This window comes from Saccopteryx leptura, chromosome 5 (assembly GCF_036850995.1).
Source record: "Saccopteryx leptura isolate mSacLep1 chromosome 5, mSacLep1_pri_phased_curated, whole genome shotgun sequence".
Taxonomy (NCBI): Eukaryota; Metazoa; Chordata; class Mammalia; order Chiroptera; family Emballonuridae; genus Saccopteryx; species Saccopteryx leptura.
In genome coordinates, this window is record NC_089507.1 from 217,038,513 (window position 1) to 217,060,820 (window position 22,308).

General features: G+C 47.7%; 1 protein-coding gene across 1 annotated transcript; it reads left to right on the top strand.

Annotated features, from left to right (window-relative positions):
- The first annotated feature begins 3,829 nt into the window (after nucleotides 1–3,829).
- LOC136405166 (zinc finger protein 343-like) lies at nucleotides 3,830–21,510 on the top strand. Its single transcript, XM_066384257.1, has 6 exons — nucleotides 3,830–3,864; nucleotides 4,516–4,767; nucleotides 4,948–5,006; nucleotides 12,331–12,457; nucleotides 17,578–17,695; nucleotides 18,608–21,510. The coding sequence occupies exons 2-6, from the start codon at nucleotides 4,647–4,649 to the stop codon at nucleotides 18,822–18,824; spliced, it is 642 nt and encodes a 213-aa protein (XP_066240354.1). The 5' UTR covers nucleotides 3,830–3,864; nucleotides 4,516–4,646; the 3' UTR covers nucleotides 18,825–21,510.
- The last annotated feature ends 798 nt before the right edge of the window (nucleotides 21,511–22,308 follow it).

Here is a 22,308-nt window from a genome sequence, read left to right on the forward strand (position 1 = left end):
GAAGATCTCACTGAGGGGCTTGACTAAGAGTAAAATTGGGAATTCAGTGTTTAAAGAAGCCTATTAGACTGAGGAAAGAAAAGATTTGATCTGTGGTGGTAGGTGGTTGGAGAGTGAGGAGGGTCTGAGTTTGATCTAGGGTGAGACTTCAGGTGGTGGGGGTTAAGGTGATGCCCAGATAGACTGTGGACTGAGAATAAAGTTGAGCCTTAGCAGAGAAGACACGATATCACTTCATAGCGAGGAAGTTAAGAAGGGTGGAGGTGTGTCTTCTTGAGGCAGGCAGGGAGGGGCTGCAGAGGAGTAGGTTATCTACATATTGTAAGAGAGTACTAGTTTTGAGATTGCATGCTGTTAAATCCTGAGCTAGTGCCTGCTGAAACAGGTGTGGGCTGTTTCTGATCCCCTGGGGTAAAATAGTCCATGTAAATTGCTGGGCTGCATTAGTGTCCGGGTCAGTTTAAATAAAGTTAAACAGAAAGTAAGAGTCAGGGTGAAGAGGAATGGTAAAGAAGGCATTCTTGAGGTCTAAGATTGTGAATGAATGGTGTTTGAGAAAATGTGTGACAGTAACTTGTAGAGATTAGGGACTACTGGATGGAGGGAAATTACTGCCTCATTGATTAGGTGTAAGGCTTGTACGAGGCAATAAGCCCCTGAAGGTTTTTGAACAGGAAGGATGGTGGTATTGCAAGAAGAGTCCGTGGGGATGAGTAAACCTGGTTTAAGAGGTGGGTAATTATTGGTTTAAGGCCTTAGAAACAGACACAGTTACACATTAAACAAAGACTTCACATATTATGAATTAAGAAATTTCAATGAGCACGCTTTACTTATTTCAATTCAAATTATACTAGAGATATTTTCTGACAAACAAAGAGACAAGACAGATTATTCACTCACATAGCTTAATATACAATTCTGTTTTTTTAAGTTTTTCGAGATGGCAGGGAGTTGCCAGCATAGAGGGGAGGAAGAGAGAAAGCAGACGGATGGGCAGCGTGGATAGCTGTATGCAAAAGAAGGAGGGTCAGAATCTGCAAGAGGAGGAGGAGATTAAAGCACCACGTGGTCAGAGGAGTCAAAAAAGACTTAGAGCTCTGAGGAGAGGGGAGGGGGTGAAAGGAAAGAGGCACAGTCACAGTTTGTAAGGAAGGAGGAGGGGTCGGAGAGGAGACAGAACTGCAGTTTGTAAGGAGGGAAGAGAGGTCAGAGATGAGACAGGCACAGCTTCTAAGGAAGGGGGAGGGGACGAAGGACACAGTGGAGAAGGGAGAGGCCCCTGGCCAGCAGGGGAGGAGAAAGAGACTGGTGAAATGAGAAAACAGGATTTAGTGAAGGGAGAGGGCTTTCTGGAGGGAAGAGACTCCAGCAAAAAAGATTTGCTGAGGGACTAGAGAGGGGTCCCGAGAGAGGGGTGCCCCGAGGGTCAGGCAGGAGGGAGAGAGTTGGGAGTCTGCAGAGAAGGAAAGATTAGGAGCAGAGGTTTTAGGTGACGTTTCTTTGGCCAAAACAGCCTGCGTGTAGAACAGAAGGCACAGAAATTAAGGACAGGAGAGAAGGGAGAAGAACGCCTGCACGTAAGAAATTTCTGATGCCCTTCCCATCCAGTGGCAGAAATTGTCAAGGTCTCTTAGGATATTGTAATCAAATGTCCCGTTTTAAGGCCAATGGGAGTCATTGTCTTGTTTGTATTGGGGCCATGCCGTGTTACAGAAGAAGATTAATTTCTTTGCTTTGAGGTCTGAGAGACCAAGTTTGGTGAGGTTTTTTATGAGACATTCTGGAGGGGTCTGGTCAGAAGGCTTAGACTCTGAAGAGCCCATAGTGGAGACAGGTGAACAAGAAGGGACATCCCCGCCTTTTGTCACTGTCCCAAGAGGAGAGAATCTCCATGTGGGGGAGTGGTCCCTGATAGAGGTCGTCACCACCTGTCAGGGAGCTCCGAGGATGAGAAGTCCGAGAGAGTGGAGAGGTTGGGCTAGGCGCCTAGTCTTCCGTGCAGTCCACTGAGACTGAAAGTCAAACCCCTCAAAACGTGAGGCGTGTCAGAGAAAACCGTCCGACCAGAAAGGGGTGTTTTTAGAGAGAAATTTAGAGGCCAACCGGGGAAGGGGAAGGGAGAAACTCCTTACCTTTCTGGTCCAGCAGGGGTTCGGGACAGGGTTAGACTGCCGGCCAATCAACCTACAATTACACGTCCAAACAGAATCAGGGAGTAAGCCTGGGACGAGCTGCCGCTGCCCATTGCTTCCCTGGTTGTAAGTTTGGACGGCAAAGAGGGATTGTCCAGGCAGTTAGTACCCTGTCCCGGGTTTCAGCACCAAATGTTGGAATCCATGGGAGTACGAAAGACCAGAGTAACAGGCTTTATTGAAAGGAAGAAAGGAACCCTGCCGGGCACTTCTCCCGGGGAGAAGACCGCCGGTTACAGACTAGGGGCGAGTTATATAGTGTTTGGGAGAGCCTGAGGGGATACTGAGGTAAAAGTCCTGGTATGTCCAGAATGCTCCTCCTTGGGGGGCTTCGAGCATGTGGGTGTTGAATCAAAAGTTCTAGTATGTCCGGAGCCCCTCCTTGGGGCGGCTTGTCAGCTTTTGGAATTCCTCTGTCTCAGGGGCGATAGTCCAGGAAGGGTGAGGTCTGACCGATAAGCGGAACATCAAGAGGACAGTTTGGAATACACATATCTATCACAGAGATGTGTCGCCTGTCATCAGGCACCAAGGACAGATTCACCAGAAGATTCGCACGCATGCAGAATGCAGCTAGCTTTAGCCGAATGTCAGCCCCCATTGCACAAGGAGGATGCACTTAGAAAGGAAGTGCAGGGAGTGTTGGTGAGGCGTTAGCAATAAGTCAACATTGACCAAACATTGACCAAACAGCAGGCCAATGAGGGTATACTCAGGGAGCGGCCGTGTGTTTTCAAAAATAGTGTACCAGGATCCTGTGTTCAGGCGTTCTTGATCTCGTGCCCTGGGGAGCTCTTTCAGTGAGGATGTTCCAGAGCTCTGCCCAGATCACCTTATCAGGATCCACACCGTGCAGCTGCTAATAACTGCTGCTGATGGCCATGGTGATGAATTCTTCTATAGGACCTTTTCTTACCCACAGAGAATGGCCTCTTCACACAGGGTGTTTTCTGGGCCATGACTGACAAATATGAAGAGATAAAACCTTACCCCTTGACTCTGTTGGGATCATAGGGTAATCCTGGACCTGGAGATGCCCATGAGATCTTAGTTCTGAACTCACTGCAGGTCAGCTCCTGTCTCTGCCCATTCCAGCACTCATTCACCAATAAACAACTGTAGTCTTTCTGATTGACACCGTGGGAAAAGACTTCTTTCCAGAATTATTGTCTGTTTTATACTTGTGCAGCATCTTAAGATAAGAGATTGGTAGAGCTGGCCGGTTTGTTCAGTTGGTTAGAGCATCATGGGATATGCCAAGATTGCAGTTTTGATCCCCAGACAAGGTATGTACAAAAATCATCCAATGAATGCAGTAATAAGTGGGACATGAAATCTGTTTCTCCTTTCTCTCTTTCTAACCCTCTCTCTGTCTCTCTCTGTCTCTGTCTGTCTTCCTGCCTTCCGCTGTCTCTTTCTCTCTCTAAAATCAATAAAGAAAAAATTTAGAAAAGTGGTCTGCAATCAGTACAGAAGGCAATTTGCAAAATGTATTGAATTCGTGGTTTAGAAGCCGTTGTGTTCCAGCCAATGGGAGGCGAAGCCTCCAGGGATTCTGGGAATCGTAGTTTTTGGTCAGATGAGCCGGGAAACCACGTGGACCTCTGTGCTGGTTCCGTTGAGCGCGGCTGCCTGGACAAACTACTGAGCTGGAAGGAGGAGAGAGGCGGTGTGTGTAGTGTTAGGAGCCGTGGTTGGAGCTGCTGGGTTTGACCCGGGATGAGTGAGGCTGGTGTGCAGTAGACGGAACGGGAGGTGCGGGAGGTTTCATTTTTGGAGCCGGGACGCGGCACCAGACGTGTATTTTAAGGCGGGGAAATGAGGTGAGACAGGTTGTCCTGAGTCCCTGAGTTGCAGGTTGCTACCGAGGTCCTTCCTCTTCCCCCTGGAGCAGGTGCGCAGGAACCCTCCTATCATTTTTTGGAAAAATTAGGCTGATTCTTTCCATACAATTCACATAGGGAGGTGGCTGCAGTCGTAGTTCTCCGAGGTTTATTTGGGCTCTGGGCACACGAGTTCAGCCAGAGCTAAATAGACAGGCATTCCCTGTGGTGGGTGGGGGTGCAGAGCCGACCATATAGCCCCCCTGGTTTTGGCAAGGGGACATGTCCCTGGGTCATGCGTGTGTGAATGGTTGTGGGAACCCCGGACTGATTGTGAATATAGAGTTCTGGGTTTTGGGACTTGTTTTGTGGGGCTGAGTATGACCCAAGTCGGTGAGTGAGTGGGGATGTGGTTGGGGTGGGAGCTCTCAGGACCTGCAGTGCCTGATTTGTACAGTAAGGAGTGTGGAAACGTCACATTGCTGCGCCACCCACAGGTGCTGGCTTCATGGAAACACGGGGGCTTTCACAAGAAGGGTTCGGAGAAGTGACCCGGGCAGGAACAGAAATCGATCTTGTGCTGAAATAATGTCTGCGTGGCCTGGTGGTAAAATTTCAAGGCAAACACATGTCTGACCCCGGGGCCGTGACGTTGCCTGATCCTTCGGCCTTGGGAGAGCATGACCGGGAGGAGAGCAAGGAAAACATGGAGACCAGGAAGAATCTGACCCTAAATCATGAGGCCAAAGGTGAGAGTTGTTGAGAGTCTGGAGAGGTGAGGAGGAGGACTAAGGCTCTGGGCTTAGCTGAGAGCACTGTAGTGACCCCAGCTGAGTAAAGGGACTGCTCCCTCTGTCCTGGGCTCCGCGGAGCTGCTCCCCGGGGCATTCTGGGAGGCCTGCACCCTCAGAGCTTTGTTCTTCCCCTAGGTCTGCCTTCCAACTGCACTGACTCGCTCCGAGAAAAGGAGGGAAAGCCCAGAACACTGGTGAGTTGGGGTTACATTTTTTCATTTTCCATTATGAAATGCTGGATCGTTTTCCAGAGAATAGGCAAACGGAATATTCTCTTTTCTTGGGAAAGGAAAAAGCAGGCGACATTAGACAGTTCATGCCTGTTTCAGGGACCATATTGATCAATTTATAATAACTCTTGCATTTGTTTTTTTTATTTTCCTTGTTATGAAGTTGACCCTGGTTTTGTAGAGCCCAGGAAAGTGCAAAATATAAGGGATATTTTTGAAAAGCTGAGGTTATTAAAATTTTTATACATATTTAATTTCACTTCACATCACACTAGCTAAAGATACTGTCTTTTCCAGCAGACATTTTTTTTTTTACTATTGAAAGTTATGAGCTGCTGGAGAAGTAGAGCATAGTGTGGAGAACAGTGTAAGGTATTTTCCCTGCTAAGGAAAAAAGAAAAACTTAGCCACGAAGTGTGGAATACCAAAGCTTTATTCAGAGCGCATCCCGGATGAGTTTCTCTGGTTTGTGAGACGAGGGCCAGAGAAGTCACGCAGATTCTCCCGTGCGAAGGTGGGGTAATTTATACAGTCGGTAGGGTGATGGCGAGTTAATATGACATGGCGAAATTTAATTGGCTGACTGACGTTCTTTTTCAAAGTGCTTCTGGGAAGTTTCTTTTGGCGAGCATGAGTATGGGCAGTTCCAGCCAAAATCCTGGACCTGGTTCTTCACGTGACCTTCCCCCATTGCCAACCGACCTCACATTCTGACCTTTTATGTGAGATAGGGGTGCCGGTATTCATCTGGCTACTTCCTGCTGGTTAGGGGCGTCGTGGGGAAGGGAGGTCGGAAGGAGGTGGCTCTGAGGGGAGTCACGTATATGGATGTAGGAGCATCTGATTAACCGTGACTCGAGAAACCTTGCGATGCAGCCCTCAAAGAATCTAAGGAAGAGGAGCAAATATGAGTAATATGCTGATAATTAGAGGAGGACCTAGGATAGGGGCAGCCCAGGTGAGGATGGGTGACTGCCATCAGGAGGTAAGCGGGTTGTAGGAGGAGAGATACTGGAGCAGTTTCTCTTGCAGTCGGTTGAGGACATTGATGTTTTCTTCCATCAGGAGAGTCTCATTGAACAACATTGCTTTCTGCTTTAACTCATTATGATGACAGGTTTCCGGTGGGAGGGACGGAGGGACGGGAGCAACAGGAGGATCTGCAGGGCCCAACCTTTTAGTGAGTCAGAGACGGGTAGGGCCCAGTGGTTCCGACTGCCAGCGGTCCTGCAAGGGGGCAGCTTGAGGCGAGAGACATGGTGCCAAGGTGTTTGCCCAGGAGATTGGCTGCAGTAGGAGTAGTCAGTATTACCGTATGGGGTCCAGATGGGAATTGGGAGGGATTCTTCAAGCGGATGTGAACGGGTGGGTGGTAGGCAGCTACTACAGGGGTAGAAGTGTCCCAGAGTTGAGGGTTGACAATATCTGGTGGAATAGGGGGTGTGACCGGGTTAGGGTGATCTGTGGTAGTGGGAGAGCCTTCAGTCAGGAGTGGTAGAAGTAAGTGGGAAGATGCTGTCAGCTGGATAGTGGTTTTGAGACTGTGTAGTATGTCCTGACCCAGGAGGGGTACAGGGCATGAGGGCATAACTAAGAAGGAGTGTGAAAAGGGGATTCCGTCCAAACTGCATGTCAAGGGTGGTGTGTGAAGGGGGAAAAATGGGGTCCCATCCACTCCCATAACTGAGACCTGTGAGGTCCAGAGTGAGATGGCACAACAGAGAAGGTAGTCCCATGTCCACAAGGAATGAGATGGTCTCACCCGCTACCTGTAGCATTACCCGGGGCTTGGTGAGGGTGATGGGGGTCTTCGGGTCTTCGAGTCCGGGCCGCGTCAGTCTTCCATGAGGCCGAGGAGTTTGAGCAGTGGGCCTGCCTGGCTGGGTTGGCCTCACATTTGGGTGGCTTGGCCTCCACGTGGAGGTGCCGGGGAAAAGGCTGTTGCCCAAAGGGGGCTATTTCTTTGCAGTGACCGTGCTGCTTGCAGTTAGGGCAGGGCTTAGTGGGCGGCCTCGATCAGGGGCATTGTCGGGCCCAGTGCTCCCACAAGAGCCTGGGTTTGGGGCGTCACCTTCTGCATGCGGGCCTGGTGAGAAACCTCGGGTTTTTTTTTCTGACTGTTAAAAACTTTAAATGCTGTGTTCATCAGGTCTCAGATAGGGGTCTGGGGGCCCTCGGTATAGGCGGTGGGATTAGAAGAGTAGGAGCCTAAACACTTTTCGATTGCAGACAGATCAGAGAGGGAGAAAGGAAACGAAACTGAACAACTCCTTCAGCTCCCGCCACCTCGCGGAGAGGACAGAGACGGTTGTTTCCCTCTTGTGGCTCAGAGCGGGATCTGGTGTGAGCACTGACAGGGGAGGAGAGCGAGGGACTGGTATTTGCAGGTGAATGAGAAACAGGATCCGTTGAAGGGAGAGGAGGACCCCAGTAGGACGGAGGGCGTCATGCAGGAGGGGTAGGGAGTTCCTCAGGGAGGTCGGCAAAGGAGGACAGATGAGAAGTGGAGGGTTCAGCTGAGGTTTCTCTGGCCACAAGGACCTGCGCTGTGGAGCAGGCGGCACAGAGATTAGGATGAGAGTGCAAATACCCAACTATCAGAAGCCCTGAATGTAAGCGATCTCCGACCATTTCCCAGTTCTCTGGCAGTAGTTCTGTAAATTGGTGCGGATGGCAAAATAGAAAGTCCCTTCAGGAGGCCACCTGGTTTGATTATCCAGTGGGTTCTGTGGCCTGGGCACAGTGGAGAAGAACCGTTTCTTCTTCTGTAGGGAGGGAGAGATTCCAGGTAAGGCACCCAGGGGTGTCCCCAAGCCAGGTTACATCCCTGTGCCCCCCCATGGCCACCCTCAGTCTCTGAGTGACCAGAGAAGAGAATTGGTGTCCTGTAACTCAACCTCTGTCCTCCAGATGGTTAGGTAGAGTGGGTGTGTCTGGGACGTCTCCATGGGCTCAAATGCACTTGGATCGGAAAAGAGGTCCCTGACGCAGCTGTGATTAAGGACAGGATGTCTCAGCGAAAAGAACTGAGGGGAGGCTGTAGGCAGGGGACTCACCGCACCGTATGGTGAAGTGTGTGGGAGGTCAGAAGTCCTGGTTTCTCCTCAGAAGGGAAGGGGAGAGAAGAGGTCCTAGCAGACTTCAAGCTCTTCCCGGGTTTAGGCACCAAATGTAAGGTATTTTCCCCGATGAGGAAGAAAGAAGGAATTAGTCACAAAGTTTGGAATAGCAAAAGCTTTATTTACAGGGCATCCAGGAAAAGGTTCTCTGGTCCACGAGATAGGAGCCAGAGAAGTCAGGGAGATTCTTCCGTGGTGGGGGATGGGGGGTAATTTATAGCGTCGGTAGGGATATGGCAAGTTAATATGCCATGGCTAAATTTCATTGGCTGACACACAGTCATTCTTTTTCTCTTTTTTTTTTAAAGTAATACACTTTATTTATTTATTTATTTTTACAGAGACAGAGAGAGAGTCAGAGAGAGGAATAGACAGGGACAGACAGACAGGAACGGAGAGAGATGAGAAGCATCAATCATCAGTTTTTCGTTGCAACACCTTAGTTGTTCATTGATTGCTTTCTCACATGTGCCTTGACCACAGGCCTTCAACAGACCGAGTAACCCCTTGCTGGAGCCAGCGACCTTGGGTCCAAGCTGGTGAGCTTTGCTCAAGCCAGTTGATCCCGCACTCAAACTGGCGACCTCGGGGTCTCGAACCTGGGTCCTCTGCGTCCCAGTTCGACGCTCTAGCCACTGTGCCACCGCCTGGTCAGGCTACAGTCGTTCTTTTTCAAAGTGCTTCTGGGAAGTTTCTTTTGGCGAGCATGGGTGTGGGCGGTTCCAGCCAAAGTCCCGGACCTGGTTTCTCACGTGACCTTCCCCCATTGCCAACTGATTTCACAAACAGTATTTAAAAATATGTGGATTTGAACTCAATTGAACATGAACTGTAAGGGTCACACAAAAAAAGAGAAATGGTTGAAGGAATAACAGAGTTATTGACTCTGGGTGAGAGGTCCTGCTCTAGTTTCCCCTAAACTGGGAAGGATGTTCCTGATCACTGCAGTGCCGACCTAATTAATTATTCTGAATGCGGGGTGACCTTTCTTTGTTTCTAGAGGCTGTGCAGGAAGGGTCCCCCTACCGAACTCTTCCCATAAAAAGTCTGGAAGGATCTCAAACACCCCTGAATGGGCCATTCTCTCTAGAGGACTCTTCATTGGAAACCGCCCAGTGGGAGGCCCATTTTGCAGTCCTGGCTGAAGCTTCCTCCTCTGGTTATGTGTTCTTCCAGGTTTTGGTGAAATTTGTACATACATATAATTCTATTTATTCATTCTTAGTTTATTGTTTTAACTAGCTATTACCTTAAGAAGCAGGGTGATGTTCTATTTATCTGGTGAAGTTGTGTAGCTCATCATTGTGTTGATTCTTTTTGTTTATTGTACTGAAGGTTACATAAGTAGATCAGGGAGAATGACCACGGGAGTCCAGTCAAAAGGACTGTCATTCTGGATGGGGAGGGTCAGCGGGATTGTGCCTGTCCAAGGCCTCTCCTGCTGATTAGACACATCATCGGGGGCAATAGACTTTACTGAATGTCCGAAAACATGAAGAGTCAGAAAACATGAAGAAGTGAGAGGAGCCACAGCCTGAGCAGGGAGCTGGGTTGGTCTCCAGAGTTGCTACAAGGTTTTACCTAAAATATCCAGTATTTAACAAAGAAAGTGAATTGAAGTGGAGAGACGCAGGGTGAAAAATAAAGAGAGAACATACAAATATGAGAATGAGAGGAATTCTAAATCAAGTTCCCTATTATGTAAAATGAAGACAACTTTCCAGTTCTGTGCTGAGTTACAATCTGCCTGGACTGTACATTCATCCTTCCCTTACTGGTTATGAGTTGTGTGTTGGATGATACACTGTGGACACCAAGTCCCTTTCAAACTGGAACTTTTCTGCCCATCTAGAACTCTTTCGTCTCAGTATTCCTCCACAGTGTGTCCTCAAGGTCACCTTCCTGAGCACCGCTTCAGGTTTTATTTATTTATTTAAAGAAAATTCATTTTATTATAATTCCTTATGAAGTTAAAAACAGAGGCAGAGCCTGACCAGGCGGTGGCGCAGTGGATAGAGCGTTGGACCGGGATGCAGAGGTCCCAGGTTCAAGACCCTGAGGTCGCCAGCTTGAGTGCAGGCTCATCTGGTTTGAGCAAAAAGCCCACCAGCTTGAACCCAAGGTCACTGGGTCCAGCAAGGGGTTACTCGGTCTGCTGAAGGCCCGCGGTCAAGGCACATATGAGAAAGCAATCAATGAACAACTAAGGTGTCGCAATGCGCAATGAAAAACTAAGGACTGATGCTTCTCATCTCTCTCCGTTCCTGTCTGTCTGTCCCTGTCTATCCCTCTCTCTGACTCACTCTCTGTCTCTGTAAAAAAAACAAAAAAAACAAACAAAAAAAAAACAGAGGCAGACCCTTCTCAATAAAGAATCTTTGCAAAAAACTACAAAGGATCACTCTGTTAAGAATCAAATCATCTAAAAACATCAAAAATTTAAGATAACCGCGATCCTCAGACAGCAGTCCAGTTTCTAACACACAGTCCTCCCACAGTCACAGCCGCAGGGATGTTACCCGCTTCAGAATTCTCAGGGGCAGAAAGACACTCCATGGGACGTTTTTAAGTAGCAAGACCCATCATTGCCCTTTCTGGCTGATGGTCTTTCCAATGTATAAATTCGCCATTCCTGATCTTTTCTGGGGGCCACCTTGTTTGTCTGTGTCATTTTTTTAATGCTCATTTCTACAGGAGCTGGGTGGTGGGGGAGAGCACAGGCCACCAGTATCGAAGCTTCCACAGGGGAGAACACTGACCGAAAGACGATTTCAGATACAAAAAGGAGACGTTCCCCTGGGAGCACCTGCATCTTAATGTTACAATCAGCGGGATGGTAGCGAAACTCATAAAATCCTTGATACACCGAGGTTGCAGGACACTGACCCCCGAGAAACACTTCATTAGGGAACATAGGCAGGTCACTACCAAGTGCCGTTGGCTTGACTCTGGCCAGGAACAGAGAGGGGCTGCATCGCATGTACACTTGTTGTTCTCCAGAACAAGTCCAAATTGGAGAAAAAAGGAGGCGCAGCCCTCCGAATGCCAGAGGAACCTTCATCTGGCCAGAGCCCGGTGCAACAACCTCCATCCAGGGCACAGGAAGTTCCGCTTCAGGTTTTAAATGTTTTTTTTTTTTGGAACAGATAGAGAAAGTGTGAGAGAGGGACCAATAGGGACAGACAGAAAGGAGAGAGATGAGAAGCATCAATTCTTTTTTTTTTTTTTTTGTATTTTTCCGAAGCTGGAAACGGGGAGAGACAGCCAGACAGACTCCCGCATGCGCCCGACCGGGATCCACCCGGCATGCCCACCAGGGGGCGATGCTCTGCCCACCAGGGGGCGATGCTCTGCCGAGACCAGAGCCACTCTAGCGCCTGGGGCAGAGGCCAAGGAGCCATCCCCAGCGCCCGGGCCATCTTTGCTCCAATGGAGCCTTGGCTGCAGGAGGGTAAGAGAGAGACAGAGAGGAAGAAGGGAGGGGGGTAGAGAAGCAAATGGGCGCCTCTCCTATGTGCCCTGGCTGGGAATCGAACCCGGGTCCCCCGCACGCCAGGCCGACGCTTTACCGCTGAGCCAACCGGCCAGGGCCGAGAAGCATCAATTCTTCATTGCAGCACCTTAGTTGTGTTTTGTGGTGGAAGGTGCAGCAGAGCAAGTGACCCCTTGCTCATGCCTACGACCTAGGGCTCAAGCCTGTGACCTTGGGCTCAAGCCAGCGACCATGGTGTCAAATCTATGATCCCACGCTCAAGCCAGAGACCCTGCACTCATGCTGTTGAGCCTACGGTCCAGCAGGATGAGCCTGCGCTCATGATGGCGACATCGGTTTTCGTACATGGGTCCTCCGCATCCCGGTTCAATGCTGTAATCACAGTGCCACTGCCTGGTCAGGCTGGGTTACAAAGTTATTGACAAATTACTTCTGCAAGAAAATAACAAATATTCTAGGCCCAAGAATTGGCTGTATGCATCTGCTCTATGCCCTTTAGATTTTAATACAAAGCCATGGTCGTGGCCAAAACAATTTGGTACAAAGAACTGTGTACTTGGGAAAGAACTGGAACAAAGTTTTGTAGCTCCAGACCCTCAAGGGTCATGAGATTTACTCATCGCACATGGAAAATTGATGGTGACTTGCTGTTTATTAACGAATTGCTTGTTAATAGGTACCGATCATATTCAGGGATGTGGCCGTGGACTTCACAGAGGAGGAATGGAGGATGCTGAGCCGTGCGAAGAGGAGGCTGTACAAGGAAGTGATGCTGGAGAACTACAGGAACCTGCTCTCGCTGGGTGAGGCTGTGTTCTGTCCTTCCTTACTGCGGTAGCGGGATGGACCACCTACCGTGGGCCAGAAGATGTTCTGGATGCTTAGAGCCACACGGAAGTCAAGGAATAGCAGCCCCTGCCCATGGGGGCTTAATTTCTCAATTTGTTGAGGCAGACAGTCTATGACATTTTTAAAGGACCTGAAATAAACCGAGTGGGACTGGCAAGGAGCACTTGTCAGCTGACACACACCACGCCCGTCCACTGGGGACAGCAGTTTTGTTGCATCCGCAGAAACACTTGTTCTTACCTAATTCGAGTGTGTTGATCTCAAATCGGACATTAGTTTTTCTCTGTAAGCTACAGTTCTTTTTGCAATTCAAGATGTTAGGTTTTCATCTTATTGTAAAATTTTCAACATTTAGTTTAACATAATGAAGTAGAATGTCTTCTTGGGCATCATCTTTGTGAAAATATAATAATTTATATAATGCAGTAAATACACTAATACACTAAAAGATATGATTGAATCAGAATTTGTCTACAATTTCAAAATAGAACATATTGAAATACTTATTTATTTATTTATTTTTTGTATTTTTCTGAAGCTGGAAATGGGGAGAGACAGTCAGATAGATAGACTCCTGCATGCGCCCGACCGGGATCCACCCGGCACGCCCACCAGGGGGCGATGCTCTGCCCCTCCGGGGCGTTGCTCTGCCGCGACCAGAGCCACTCTAGCGCCTGGGGCAGAGGCCAAGGAGCCATCCCCAGCGCCCGGGCCATCTCCGCTCCAATGGAGCCCTGGCTACGGGAGGGGAAGAGAGAGACGGGGGGGGGGGGGTGTGGAGAAGCAAATGGGCGCCCCTCCCATGTGCCATGGCCGGGAATCGAACCCAGGTCCCCCACACACCAGGCCGACGCTCTACCACTGAGCCAACTGGCCAGGGCCTTGAAACACTTATTTTAATAATGAAATTTGCACAAAACTTATTTAAATTTTATTCAGGCAAAAATTTTGCGTTTGTAGCTCTTGCATTTGTGTACTTGTTGAGGACAGTCTCGTTTGATGCTCCAGCAGTAGTCTGCTCATCACTAACAGCTCCAAGATTTTCGGGAAACTTATCAAGGTGACTGTTCAGGAAGTGAATCTTAACGCTCATGTTACCGGAAAGCGAACAGCATCCTTTGAACCAGAAGTTCATAGTTTTCTGCTTTTTTGTTGCCAAGGAAGTTCTTTGTAACTGCCACAAAAGACTGCCATGCTGCTTTCTCCTTATTCATCTTCCTGGTAAATTCTTCATCACGTATGAGGGTTTGAATTTGAGGTTCAAAGCGTCTACGGCCATACCACCCTGAACGCGCCCGATCTCGTCTGAATTTGAGGTTCATCGAATACACTTGCTTTTGTCTTCTCAAAAGATAAGGCAGGAAAAGCAGAAATAATATGTTGAAAGCATTCACTTTCTCTATTCAAAGCCTGAAGAAACTGCTTCATTAAGCCAAGTTTGATGTGAAGTGGGGGAAAGATGATCCTGTTTCGATTAACTACAGGTTCATTCCCAATATTTTGCATCCCCACTTCCAGAGCTTCACGTTACAGCACTCCTGTGTCCAGTGTTTCTCCTGAGCTCGGCTGTCCCACAAACACAGAAAGCAAGGATACTCCGTGAAGCCTCTCTGTTGTCCTAGCAGGAAATTTACCATTTTAAGATCCACACAAATGATCCAGTTATGCTCCTCATACTTCAGAAAGTCGAGGACAATTTTTATGTCATTATAATCTCACTGAGGGGTTGAATAACCAATTGGAACTGCTGAAAATAAGCAATATATGCACGTGTCACAAATGATGAAATATTGCGTCTTTGACGTTGAAGTGTGTAACAGCCACATATATAACAGAAGGTGTCAGGACTATTCTTACATTTACGCCTACTCCAAGAAGCCATGATTCAATCTTAAAACAAAATAAGAAGGTGTTTTTATCAGATAATAATTTTTTACATTTAAAAACAACCATAATTATGTAAAAGTGATGTTTGTAAAACATTAATTGCCTTGTGGTTATGTTCAATCCAAAAGTCGTTGCCCTTTAACTCCAATTTAAAAACCAATGCATGTCATTAAGTGTAACAGAAAGAAATAAAAATGGCATAAAAACTAAAGCATGCACCAAAAAAGAGATTTCAGATTTGGAATCAGTGATGCAGAAAAATATAGAAACAGTTCTAAAACCTCATGCAACAGAATATGAAAAAAAAATTGTTCCCCAGTCTAAGAAACAAGAAGCTTTCCGTGCAGGAATGTGGCGGTACGTTAGACGGTACTAAGCACTTCCTAGTCAAAAATAATGATCGAATGAAGCAGGACCAAGGAGTATCGAGTGTGACAGGGTGGCGGGCTGAATTTGAAATCAGTGGGGAGGTAACGTGTGACCGAAGTCATAATGTGGTGACGGAGTTAGACTCTGTGTGTCTAAGGCAAGAGCATTTCAGGTGGAGACGTGTTGGCGCTAAGGCCTCAAGGATGCCCCTGCAGGGCAAGGACTGTAAGGAGGCCGGTGGGACTGGAAGTGCCCTCTGCACGTGGCAGAGTAGTGAGAAACGCCTTCTGCAACCGTCAGAGATTTGAGTTTCATAAGCTATTATTTTTTCTCTTTTCCTTAGAAACTTACATTGATTCTTTAATCTTAGGTTGATAATTACTTTCTTTTTTTTTTTAATTTTATTTATTTATTTATTTTTTACAGAGACAAAAAGTGAGTCAGAGAGAGGAATAGATAGGGACAGACAGACAGGAACGGAGAGAGATGAGAAACATCAATCATTAGTTTTTCATTGCGCGTTGCAACACCTTAGTTGTTCATTGATTGCTTTCTCATATGTGCCTTGACCGCGGGCCTTCAGCAGACCGAGCAACCCCTTGCTGGAGCCAGCGACCTTGGGTCCAAGCTGGTGAGCCTCGCTCAAACCAGATGAGCCCGCGCTCAAGCTGGCGACCTCGGAGTCTCGAACCTGGGTCCTTCCGCATCCCAGTCCGACGCTCTGTCCACTGCGCCACCACCAGGTCAGGCGATAATTACTTTCAATTGCAACATTACTCTGAGTTAGGCATAGGCCAATTTTTATGTAAAGGGCCAGAGAATAGCTAATTTAGGTGTTCTGTGGGCGATACAGTCTCAAACCGCTCTGAACTCGCTCCCTGTCGCGCTGAAGTAGCCAGGACGGTACGTGGATGATTGAGTATGATTGTGTCCCAGGAAGGCTTTTTTTGTGGAAACCAAGGCTTGAATTACATATTGTATTTCTGTGTCGTGAAGTAGTAGTTTTTGTCTTGTTTCTGTCTCTTTCGTAATTGAAACGCCATCCTGAGCCTGCCGACTGTGCAGAGAGAGAGAGGGGCTGATTAATTAGGTCACACGCTGTATTGTTCACACCGCTTGTTCTAGGTGAGTGCTGTGCAAACACAGTGTGAGCCACAGGGATGATTTTAATTTTCTAGTAAGTATATTTTTTTAAAAAGTTGACATAAATGGGTGAAATTAACAATGTTATGCCATCCAGTCTATCAAAATATTATTTTGACGTGTAATCAAAATTTTAAAAAATTTTATGTGAGAATCAGAGAGTCAAAGAGAAAGACTCTAACGTGGGCCCCAAAGGGATCCACCCGCAAGGCTTCTGCCAGGCGATGCTCTGCCCACCTGGGCCCATTGCTTTGTTGCTCAGCAACAGAGCTATTTTAGCACCTGAGGCAAGAGCATCGAGCCACCCTCGGCATCTGGGTCAAGTTCCTCCGATAAGTCATGGCTGCAGGAGGAGAAGAGAGAGATAGAGAAAGAGAAATTTCAATGGGAGGGGTAGAGAAGCAGATGGTCGCTTCCCTTGTTGCCCTGACCCAGAATCTCACCCGGGACACCTGCATGCTAGGCTGATGCTTTAGCACTGAGCTGACAGGCCAGGGTCAAACATGTATGTCTTATACTGCTTTCTGTTCAGCTCTGTCGGTTCTGAAATATTGTTAAAAAGACCTTCCTCTGTCTGTGTCTGGTATTCTTTCTTTGTGACGGAGACATAGAGAGAGAGAGATTGATGGGCAGATAGCGATACAGACTGGAAGGGAAAGAGATGGGAAACGTCAGTTCTTCGTTGTGGCACCTTAATTTCTCATTGATTGCTTTCTCATATGTGCCTTGACCCAGGGACAAGAGCAGACAAAAGCGACCCCTTGTTCAAGCCAGTGACCCCTTGCTCAAGCTGGCACCCTCGGGGTTTCGAATCTGGGTCTTCCCCATTCCAGTCTAACTCTCTATCAACTGCGCCACCACAGGTCAGGCTGGGTCTGGTATTCTCAAAGAAGGAGGGGGAAAGCAATAATGAGCAGACCACATTGTGGCTTTTAAAAATGTGTTTGAAAGTGGCACTAACTCTACACCAATGTCCATTGGCCCAAGGAAATCCTATTGCCAAGTGTGATGGGATTGGTCTGGGCACAAGTTACCAGAATCCTGAAACATGGACGACGTCTGTCTTGTCCATGGAGGAAGTCACAGTAAATAGAGAACTTAGTACGTAGAAATGATTTCTTTTAAGTACTTGTTTGCAGATGGGCAATCTGAAATTCAGATTCATTTCTTATACGCTCTGTTCAACCACTGTTTAACGTACCATTTTCTGTGTTTGGAAGCCCTCCTGATCAAGTAACTTTTTATGTATTCTAGCTTTTTTTTGTTTTGTTTTGTAATAACTCAAGCAATGAAGAAGATTTCCACGTAGGTCGTAGAGGCTGTCACCTCCAAGTGACAGAAGTGTAAACAGGGCATCAGTGGGAGCGTCATGGCTTGGCTGACTTAGGAGAAGAAACAGCTGGGGTATTGAAGTTATTTACAAGGCAGATTGCTTACCTGGAAGGTGCCCAGTCTGAGTGACATGTAGAAGATGTTTCTGGGATAATTCCCCTGTTTTTTCTTTAAAACAGGACTGTGTAGAAATGGATCCTAAAGAAATCATTGGTGGAAACAAATGAGGTTGGACACCTATTATTAATAACAGGTGTGGCAGGAGGGCACTGGTTTGTTTGAGACCTGGAGGGACTCCCTGCAGCCCTGTTGTTGCTTCTCTGACTAAACTTTCTTTCTCCAGCAGAATCAAAGCCAGAAAAGGTCTCTTGCTCCTCCCACCATCTGGACCTCTCCCGGGAGCCACTGCCCAGCCAGCAGGTGCTTCCCATGTGCTCGGACACGTGTGAATTCTATATGAGGTATTCGGGCCTGTGGCATCAGGGCCAGACATCTTTTTCTCAGAGTTGCTGGAGAGAAAACACAGAAGGTGAAGGCAGAGAAGATGGCTCGAGACCCTTGTTAGTGAGAACGAAGGAGAGGGAAACCTCAGTGGCATTCCACAGCCCACCCCGAGGACCTTCCAGGGAAGGTCATGCGGTGCTAGAAATAGAGCCCAGCTCAGCCCAAGGGGTAAGCCCTGTGCAGACAGACAAGGGGAGGAAGGAATTAGAAACCCCAATATCCGGACCTGTGAGCTGTAGCGAACATGAACCAGACTGCAGCCTGGAATCAAACGTTATGGCAGACAGGGTGACCCTCTCAGGGCAGAAGCCCTACGTTTGCAGGCAGTGTGGGCGAGGCTTCACACTTAAGTCACACCTCCTCGAAAACCCAGGGGCACACTCATCCACAGAGAAGCCTTTTCTGTGTGATGACTGTGGCCAAAGATGTGGTGACAAATCAAATGTCACAATGCACCAACGGACTCACACAGGGGACAAGCCATTTGTGTGTCTTGAGTGTGGACGAGCATTTGATTATAAGTCAGTTTTCAAGAGACACCAGATGACTCACTCGGGGGAGAAGCCCTACGTGTGCCCAGAGTGTGGACGAGGATTTGGTGATGAGTCAGCCCTCAAGAGACACCAGAGGACTCACTCGGGTGACAATCCCTTTGTGTGTCTTGAGTGTGGACGAGCATTTGATTATAAGTCAGTTTTCAGGAGACACCAGATGACTCACTTGGGGGAGAAGCCCTATGTGTGCCCGGAGTGTGGACGAGGATTTGGTGATAAATCAGACCTCAGGAGACACCAGAGGACTCACTCGGGCAACAATCCCTTTGTGTGTCTTGAGTGTGGACGAGCATTTGATTATAAATCACATTTTAGGATACACCAGATGACTCACTCAGGGGAGAAGCCCTACATGTGCCCAGAGTGTGGACGAGGATTTGGTGTAATGTCCAACCTCAGGAGACACCAGAGGACTCACTCGGGGGAGAAGCCTTTCATGTGCCCAACGTGTGGACAAGGATTTGGTGATAAGTCATACCTCAGGAAACACCAGAGGACTCACTCAGGCAGTAAGCCTTTTGTGTGTCGTTAGTGTGGACAAACATTTGATTATAAGTCCCTTTTTAGGATAAACCAGACGACTCACTCGGGGGAGAAGCCCTTCATGTGTCCAGAATGTGGACGAGGATTTTGTGTAACGTCCAACCTCAGGAGACACCAGAGGACTCACTTGGGGTAGAATCCTTTCATGTGTGGTGAGTGTGGATGAGACTTTAGCTGGAAAGCAGCACTCTTGAATTAACAGAGGCCATATTGAACGACAAGCGTGGTATTTGCAGGGAATGTGGGTGAAGCTTTAGATACAACTCAGATGTCATCGGACACCTGAGGACAGAAGGAGGGGTGAAGGTTTGCATATGCAGGGATTACGGTCAAGACTTCAGCAATCAGTGAGTCCTCATCTTACACCAGAGAGACACTAGACCATCTGTGTGTGTGTGTGTGTGTGTGTGTGTGTGTGTGTAGTAGTAGTAGTAGTAGTAGTAGTGGTAGTAATAGTGAACCTTCACAGGTGTGTCAGCTGTCATCAGGCACCAAGGACACATTCACCAGAGGCGTCACATGCATGCAGAATGCAGGTAGCCCTAGCCATAAGTCAGCCTCCATTGCACAAGGAGGATGCACTTAGACAGGAAGCGTGTGTGCAGGGACTGTGGGTGAGGCGTTAGCAGTAAGTCAACATTGACCGAACAGCCAGTGTCCAGCAGTCATACCATGAGGGCATACTCAGGGAGGGGCCGTGTGTTTGCAGGGATTGTGTACAGGAATCTTGTGATCATGCATCCTTGTTCTCATGCCGTGGGGAGATCCTTCAGTGAGAAAGTTCCGGAGCTCTGCCCAGTTAACCTTATCAGGACCCACACCTCTGCTGCTGCTGCTAACTGCTGATGGGCACAGTGATGAATTCTTCTATAAGACCTGCTCTCAGCAACAGGAAATGGCCTCCTTACAGAGGGTAGCTCTTGGCCCATGACTGATTGAGACAGAGAGACAAAATCTCACGCTTTGTCTCTGTTGGGTTCAGACGATCATCCTGGGTCAGGAGTGCCCATGAGATCTCAGCTGTGAACACATCACAGGTCAGCTTCTTCCTCTGCCCATTCCAGCACTCATTCACCAATAAACCACTCAATTCTCCATCCATTGTCTCTCCAGGGACTCCACTCTCAGGAGACATCTTAAGTGTATAAGAAGTATAGTCACAGCTGTGGCCATAAACCACCCCTAACAAATGCCAGCGTATACGTTCTTTGTGTATGACATGAATGGGCACAGACCAGGGAAAAGCTCACCTCAGGATACATCATAGAACAGCTGCTTTGTAGGCAACCAGCCATCTAACTTTGAACCCTGTATGACCTGATTGGGAAACTAGTTAACAGCCCTGAGTGAATGTGTTTTGGATGCAACACCGACACTGTGTGTGATCTTTGTGCTGACACAGAGAAATGCTCCTGAAGGGGCTTTAGAATAGTCACAGGGTAGATTTTCCCTACCCCTTTACTTGTTAATTAGTAAAAGAAAAAGTATATTGTGACCCATACTAGCCCTTTCTTCACCTTAGCAAAAAAGGCTCTTATTCATTCACTTTCCCCTTATCACCTGATCTTCCTCTCCTGTAATCCTGTTCCCTTTGTTCTTCTAAAGAAGTTTTGTCCTCTGCTGAATAAAAGCTGTGAGAAAAATCGAACTGCCTTTTGACGCAGGTATCCCACTTTTAGGAATTTACCCCAGGGGCACCATTGCACTGTTTCAAAAGGAGAAATGCACCCCCCATGTTTATGGCAGCATTGTTCACAATAGTGAAGATCTGGAAACAGCCCAAGTGTTCGTCAGTGGACGAGTGGATTAAAAAGCAGTGGTACATATACACAATGGAATATTATGGGACCATGAAAAAGAAAGAAATCTTACCTTTTGCGACGACATGGATAGACCTGGAAACTATTATGTTAAGTGAAATAAGCAAGGCAGAGAAAGAAAAATATCATATGACCTCACTCATTTGAGGAATCCAAAGAACAATGTGAACAAAGAAATGGAGTTGAGTCAGAGGAGAGATCAAAGGGACCAGAGGAAAAGAGGACAGAGGGAAAGGGGATGATAGGAAGAGATAAGCCTGAAGAGAAGGGGGAAAAGCGTTATGTAGAGGGGGGCTAGGGAGATGTTGAGGGGAATACGATGGAGGGGGGGTGCATTCGGGGAAACACTAGAATCTATGTAAACAAATTTAATTAAAAAACCCCCAGAATTCTGAAGATCTTCATTGCCTGTCCCCGCAGGCCTCTCCCTCTTCCCCTTGCAGTCTGTTTGTGTCTTGAGTAGGTTTTTTCACCGCGAGTTTGGATGTTGGTACTTCCGACTGGGCTGCACTACTACACTACATTTGGAGAAACTTTTCGTGGCCTGGGAGGGACTCTGTGTGAAGCTTTAGCAATCAGTCACACCTCACAGTGCACCAGGGGACACTCAGGGAGAAGAGAGACGTGAGCAAGGTTTCTGGGTGGAACTTTATCCTGTTGTTTCTCCTCTACCTTCCAAGAGGACATTCTTGTTCCCAGGAATCATTACCTCAGTTGTCAGTCACCTTTGAGGGGCTTTCAGAAGTCTTGAACCCTCCCTCCTGCTCTGTGTGAGAGGGAGGATGACACTAGCTACTCAATAGACATGTCTTTATTTTTTCACTTTTTTAAAAAGGAATAAAATAAAAGGTTTGATTTAAGTAACCTAAGAATGACCACTTTTATATTTGTGTCGGGTAAACAAATGTTTTTAGGTTTGCTCCTTTGTGTTGGGGCAGCGCCTCGTGTGTATAGTGTATGGAAGGATGCAGGTGCTGCCCTCAGGGAAGTAGATTGCAAACTGGATTGCCTTCCTGCTTGGGAAGGGTGATGGTTTCCTATTGTTTGCTGGAGAATGGTTTTTTTCTCCCAGACTGTTTTTGCTGGAGAGTGCATAGGGAGAGAGGGAGTGTTGAGGTGTTTGGGAGCCCTGTGAGTTTTGTGGGGGTCCCAGGACTCCCAAAAAGCCTGAGAATGAGTCTGGGTTTTGGAGCCTCGAGTGAGAGGGAAGCAGTCTCCCCTGCCTGTTTTCTCTTCTGTGTTACAAGACTAATAAACAGAATGATCCATCATTTTCTGTCTCCACTGTTCCTTTACCTTCTGCCGGAATCCAATGTGAACCTGCATCTGCATGGCCGTGTCCAGGGCCACCAGCTTTACAATTTTCATACACAGTTCATCCTCATGTTTTCTTGTCCTTCTGTTCCAGTAAAGTCTTTCATAAGCTCAGTCTGTGCCCCTTAGTCACACATGCATCTGGAAAAGAGTTCACATTCACAGCCCAGGATTCCTGTATGAATCCAACCCCTGAGAAATGAGTAAGTCCCAAATAAATCTAGTAGATTTGTTGGGGAATCTGAGCCTTTGCATGGAAAGGATGATCAAGGTTCCAGAGGGGAGCGACTTCCCAGGTTGCCAAGGCCTGGATTGCTGCTTCTCCTAAAGGGTTACTCC

What these genes read in the sequence shown, in the direction of transcription:
- LOC136405166 (XM_066384257.1), top strand. Translation starts at nt 4,647, where the DNA reads ATGTCTGACCCCGGGGCCGTGACGTTGCCTGATCCTTCGGCCTTGGGA. An exon ending in AGGGAAAGCCCAGAACACTG is followed by an intron (nt 5,007 to 12,330) that starts GTGAGTTGGGGT and finishes GCTTGTTAATAG; the next exon opens with GTACCGATCATATTCAGGGA. An exon ending in CAGGAACCTGCTCTCGCTGG is followed by an intron (nt 12,458 to 17,577) that starts GTGAGGCTGTGT and finishes TTCTTTCTCCAG; the next exon opens with CAGAATCAAAGCCAGAAAAG.